Genomic DNA, 6,000 nt, shown 5'->3' with positions numbered 1-6,000 from the left:
GCAGGCATGCGCTGAAAACAGCATGCGCAGATGCTAGTATCCTGGAGAATAGCGTTTTCATTACCATCAGGGGGAAGTCTTCTGCTGGCGGAGCCTGGGATCCCCACCTGCTACCGCTAATACGTATGCTGCTGTTGGGTGGGCCTGAGCCCTAATTGGGTGGGCCCTGGCCCACCTGTGGCTACGCCACTGCTGCAAAATGACAAGATATTTGGTTCTACCACATTAAAAAAAAAAATACACGACCATCACATTAGAGTACTTTATTGGTTCATATTAATTCTCCTGGGCGGTTCAGAGACCACACTTGACAGTTCTACCTTTCCTGTAAACATAATGAAAAACCAGTTCCAGCTGAAAAACAAAAGTTGACAAGTTTGGAATACAGACAGTACAAATGAAAAAAACATAACCAATCACTTGGCAAAATGTTAAAAAAATATTGATGCTGTCTTCACTGAAGGAATGATCAGGTCCTAAAACATTTAAGAAATTTTTTAAAAATCATAAAATGTGTCAAAAAGGTACCCTTTGATTGCAAATATGCAAGCTCTCAAAAAGTGCAGGTGCTCTCATTTCCAGTCATATACAAGTTCAGTAGTCGACCCAGTATAATAGACTGCATAAAGTCACAACATGATCTCAGCCAGACTTTAGATCTTGCATTATGTCATAAGGCTATTATTTTCTGGTTTTGACAAGAACTATACAATTACATTCTTCTAAACTGGGAAAAAACAATGTAAAGCTCTAATTCCTTAGCCTACAGGAGGAAAATACCTTTGAGGGGAAAAAGTTACATTTCAAGAGTTAAAATGACAGATTGTGATTCCAGGTACAGAAGAGAATATAGTCATATATAAAAACTCTCTAAACATTTCCCTCTCTTTCCTGTTTCACTTTGGATCAGCACTCAACCTCTGGATAGGATCTTTAACCTTAGGCAAGCTCAAGTGACCAGTGCATTGATCTGGGTTTTTTTTTTTCAGGAGCACACCCACTTCCTGTATGAGAGGCACATGAAACACCAGCCCAAAAGCATTAAGTCAGGCCGCCAGAATTTCCAGTCACTCGTTGGATCTAGGCTGTTTTTATACCTTTGCTTCGAAAAGTGATTTAAAAGCAGAGTTTTGAGTACAAAGTTAAAATTCACCACAATGCTACCATTTATAGCACTAGTGAGGCTCAAGTGGTTGGAACAGTTCACAGATGAACCGATGTAAATACGAACAAAAAAACCCCGCAGACTTTCCCTCAGAGGTTTTTTCCATAAGAGAACGAACCATCTGTTACATCAAACTGCTGCTGTGTTCAGATGCCAATATGGAATAAAAAATGTCTTCACTTCATTTAAAATAAAACCAAGAACCTCATCTCCCCCTTTCCCCAGAGATGGCTGGATTTAACCTGAAAAAGTGGGGATGTCACAGTCACCGACAGAAGTCAGTGTTCAGCCTATTCTCCCATCCTTTCATTTAAAATAAAACCAAGAACCCTCATCTTCCCCTTTCCCTAAAGATGGCTGGATTTAACCTGAAAAAGTGGGGATGTCATAGTCACTGACAGAGGTTGGTGGTCGGCCTATTCTCCCATCCTTGGCATTGATGATCTTGGCCATCATGGACACAGGCTTGTCGAAGTACCTCACTAGTGCTGGCTCAGTCAACAAGGAGGCCAAAAACTGCTCAAAGGTGATGGCCCAGTCACGATCTAAGCTAGTGCTATGGGGCAGAGGAGCAGAATGGCTGCTACGCACTAAAACCGTGTCCTCGCCAATATCCTCACACTGTAGCTTGTCCTCCTCGTGTGAGGCACTGCTTAGCACAGAGTAGGATGACATGGAGCTGTCATCCTTTGTGTCATCATCCGAGATAAGCATGGCGGAACCAGCTCCATTGTCCCTGGGCGAGGAATCTTCCAGCTTGACATCTTCCATCTGATCAGGGCACAGTACTTCCTCTTCTTCAGCAGCAGAACCAGGGAAGAACTCACTCTGATTCAAGTGGTACTGCTGGATGCCCTTCATGCATTGGATTGCTTTACTGCAGTGACCACCTCCAGCATCCTCCTCCTCCTTGGTAGATGGGTTGAGAAAAGCCTTGCCAACCTCCCCTATTTCCAGGAGCAAGCTGGTGACCGCAGCTGTGGCGTGGTATAACTCCTGCTCGTCGAGGTCTTCACTAAACATGTTGTACATGGTCTTGCACAACTCAATGAACTGCCCCTAGATGAGAAAAGAAAACACACCGACTCATACCAGTCATGGAAACAGCTGTTGTAATGTAGTTTTTGAAGTGTATTAGGCAATGTCTGAGCACACTAAATTTAATATTTGTAGGCTATCAATCCAAATACCCATGGTAGCTTACAATAAAAATATTCAAAACATTACATACATGAGCAAATAAAACAGCAATTAAAATATACTGGCCCCACAACAATTCTCAATTGCAGGCTTGCTGATTAGATTTAGCTTCTTACTACACAGTTCTGTTCCTCCCAAAATTGGGCTGGGAATGCAGGAGGAGTGGAGGAGTGGCCTAGTGGTTATGGTGGTGGACTTTGGTCCTGGGAAACTGAGGAACTGAGTTCGATTCCCAGCACAGGCAGCTCCTTGCGAGACTCTGGGCAAGTCACTTAACCCTCCATTGCCTGCTGCATTGAGCCTGCCATGAGTGGGAAAGCGCGGGGTACAAATGTAACAAAATAAAATAAAAATAAATTCCAGGGTCTGGGACTTGCTAAAGAAACTGCTTGGGTATGCACTTCTTAGCTGGGTCACCTGCACCTGGAGGAGCTGGAAGTAATTGTCCCAATGGAGTGGGAGGAAAAAACAAAACAAAAAATTATCCAATCCTCAAAGGAAAAACAAACCAACAACCTTAGGCCATCTCCCATTAAAGGGGACTGAATATTTGGCACAATGCCAAATTAAATTCTGTATTTATGATTATTAAAAAACACACAAAAAACTAACATGGTCTCTTTCTGAAACTCCCAACTCCCTAATAACTATGCACACTGCAGAATTCTGCACCAGTTGTAATGCTTAACCATGTGGGATTTCTATGTAGAAGGTTCTGCCTTGATTACATGGCAAAGACCTCTAGTGGCTCTATAAGTATATTGTTTTGCGACCTGTTGAGACCTTCACTGTTCTGGAAACTGAAAGCGTATACACTATGAGATAAAAGGTGGAGAGGATGACCTCTTGAAGGGAAAAAGCCAAAGACTGAAATAACCATTGGGTCATGTTTTATACCAGTCTAAGCACTCTACCACCAATATGCATGTCTAGGGCTGTCTGTCACCACCCCAGGGGAAGAGGAAGTCCTTTAATGGATAAACCAGTGCCGTCCTTGCTTACACAGGAGTGAAAGTAAACATTTCTGGAACACAGAGTAGCAGGGAGCCCCTGAACACGGAAGATGACAGGACATCCCTTGTATCTGTAACATGGGGGGGGGGGGGGGGGGAGAGAAGCTGCCACAGTATTGCCCCTTCAAATCATATTACTTCAGACTCCAGGTCTACAAGGTATTATGTGAAATAACCTAAAGATTTTTTTTTTTTGGGGAGGGGGGGGGGGTAAGGGTGAGTCCAAGCATACTCATAAAATAACCTAAAGATTTTTTTTTTTTTGGGGGGGGGGGGGGGGGGGTAAGGGTGAGTCCAAGCATACTCATAACCTAATTGACCTAACTGTTTACAGTTTCTCTGCCATTATTTGATTTTTGTCAGCAGCCTCCTAAGAATCAAACCTGAACTCAGAACAAATTCCCTGTGCTGCTATCTCCCTGAAGTTTTGCCCCGGTCTGCCATACAGCAGGAAAGAGCCCACCGCGGGCTTTGAAAACATCTACTCCTTTTTGGCTAAACAACAGGGATTGCTTTTCCCTTTAAAATATTTACTTTTAATAAAAGATCAAAATGTATTGGACAGTGCATTGCATTAAGGGTGCTGGGTAAAACAAATGCACAGAAGATTGTGTTCCAACTACCAGAATTCTGAAGTTCTTACAGCCTCGTTCGGTTTGGTATTCTCATGACATGAGCACAGGTCTATTGTACTTGATCCTTAAAGTCAGACTGGTCCACTACTACTACTACCACCATGACTTACATTAATTGCACATATATTTTACTGGTGGCTTACTCCACTTACACACCTGATTCAGCTTTGGCAGCTCTTTCGTTCTCTTTGCTTTGAATGACTCTTGGCTCCATATTCGCAAGTAATTCTGATTTTCTTGCCCGCTTTTCTTTCCTAAGTTAGATCAAAAAGGAAACAGCCAAGAATCGATAAATGTGCATCACACTTGTGCCTTCAGAAGTGATCATCTGTGTCATGCTTATCAAGAGGATATGACCGTGGTTGCAAACGCCAAAATGGAATGCCAGTATGCATGAGGATAGAAATAGCCAGAAAAAAGTGGGTGATCTGTTTGCATAAATGTGTCCCAATTCAGAGCCCGTACTAGAATGGATGCAAATCAAAAGAAGAGCTACAGAAATAGCATGGTTTGCTCCATTAGAAAGAAAAATATGGAGGTATGCTGGTAATGAGGCAATAACCTCAAATATATAAATTTATACATAACTGTGAAAGTGGAATTTTGCTCTACAAAGACATAACTCAGACTGAGGAGCAACATGAGGAAAACTCTTCACAAAGGGTACTGGACATATGAACAGCCTTCTAGAGGAAGCCATGGGGGAGAAAACAGTAAAAATCCAAGAGACAGGAGTTGATATTCAAAATGATATATGCAATAATCAGCCAACTCCTGGTTTAAACTTAACACCCTAAATATTTCAAAGTTAACTGGAAGAGGCTGGCTGGAGGCATGGTTTAAACAGCAGATATTCAGCACTTCTCAGTGAAATTTAAAGTCAGACCACATAAAAAGCAGGTTTAAGTTAACTGGATATCTATCAGTTTAACTTGAACCTTCAACACTCAAGGTATACTACCTTTACTGGATATTCAAAATGATATTTATCAATCTTTAACCATATACCCCCCTCCCCACCTTGCCAAATGTGGACCTCAGTGTGATGACCAAGAATTAAAACAGGAGATAAGTATAAGTTTCTTAGTAATGTTGTAATAAGGGGGGAGGGGAGATGTGCAGTGGGTCTTCTGGTTTTTGCTTCATCAACCTGTAATCCAAAAGCTATAACAGCTCATTCTGTTAAGTAAAATGTTTTACCTTGGCTTGTCTTCAGGCTCACAGACACAAAACCATCATCTGCTCCTTTAGTCCTAGGTCCCACGCCAACTCCTGGGGAGAAGTAGGGGGGGAGGGAGGGTGAGAATGGAGAAGGAAGGAGACAGCTCAGATATAGTAGGTATAGGTGGCATTTACCTAAAGTGTAAACTCGCTCAGATAAAATTCCCAAATGGAATAAGCTGGTATATTCAACTGATCAAAGACTTTCTGATAAAAATGTGATTTTACTGGATTTTGGTATGCAATTAAGTTTTGCAGTTTCAGGTACAGAAGGCAGTAGCAAAATGTTTCCTTTTCCCCATCCCTAAAATCTATGGCAAACCAGAGCTCCCACACATCACTGTGTTTAACTAAAATGTGTATGTGCCCCCCCCCCCCAAAATAACAACACTCTGCTAGAAAGAAAAGCACCCGAGATATCTAATGATAAACAATGTTTGAGGCAAAAAGGGTCACTTCTCAGGAGCATTCCTACCTCATCCATTCAGAAGATCATAAAGGCTGACGTGTGCTAGGCAGCAACATTAACTAGGTACATCTTAAATCCCTAAAGTGTGAGGGCTTCTCTCCAAGATGCTGAGTATGCCATAAGATGGTTGCGGGTATATCCTGCATCCTTCCATGTAAGCCCGTTTGGAAACAACAAAAATACATAGCTGTGCCATCTATTGACCCCGGGGGGGCTTGCAACTGCCTCTTTTGTTTTAAACCAGAGCAGTTCATATCTTACCTGATAATTTTGCTTCCTTTAGTCCTGCCAGATCAG

The 6,000-nt window shown here is 42.2% G+C and overlaps 1 protein-coding gene across 3 annotated transcripts in view; it reads right to left on the bottom strand.

The window, feature by feature from the left end:
* Window positions 1-247: 247 nt before the first annotated feature.
* TBC1D9 (TBC1 domain family member 9) overlaps window positions 248-6,000 on the bottom strand; it is a 152,718-nt gene continuing 146,965 nt past the window's right edge. For 2 of the 3 annotated variants that reach the window (XM_030191703.1, XM_030191701.1), the window contains exons 19-21: window positions 5,214-5,285; window positions 4,170-4,267; window positions 248-2,224 (exon numbers count right to left, since the gene is read on the bottom strand). In XM_030191703.1, coding sequence (XP_030047563.1) covers window positions 1,529-2,224; window positions 4,170-4,267; window positions 5,214-5,285 — 866 coding nt within the window. In that variant the 3' untranslated portion in view covers window positions 248-1,528. The remainder of the gene's footprint in view (window positions 2,225-4,169; window positions 4,268-5,213; window positions 5,286-6,000) is intronic. The other variant, XM_030191702.1, reaches the window with a different exon arrangement.

This window comes from Microcaecilia unicolor, chromosome 2 (genome assembly GCF_901765095.1).
Source record: "Microcaecilia unicolor chromosome 2, aMicUni1.1, whole genome shotgun sequence".
Taxonomy (NCBI): domain Eukaryota; kingdom Metazoa; phylum Chordata; class Amphibia; order Gymnophiona; family Siphonopidae; genus Microcaecilia; species Microcaecilia unicolor.
This window is presented reverse-complemented; position numbering and strand designations above follow the sequence as displayed.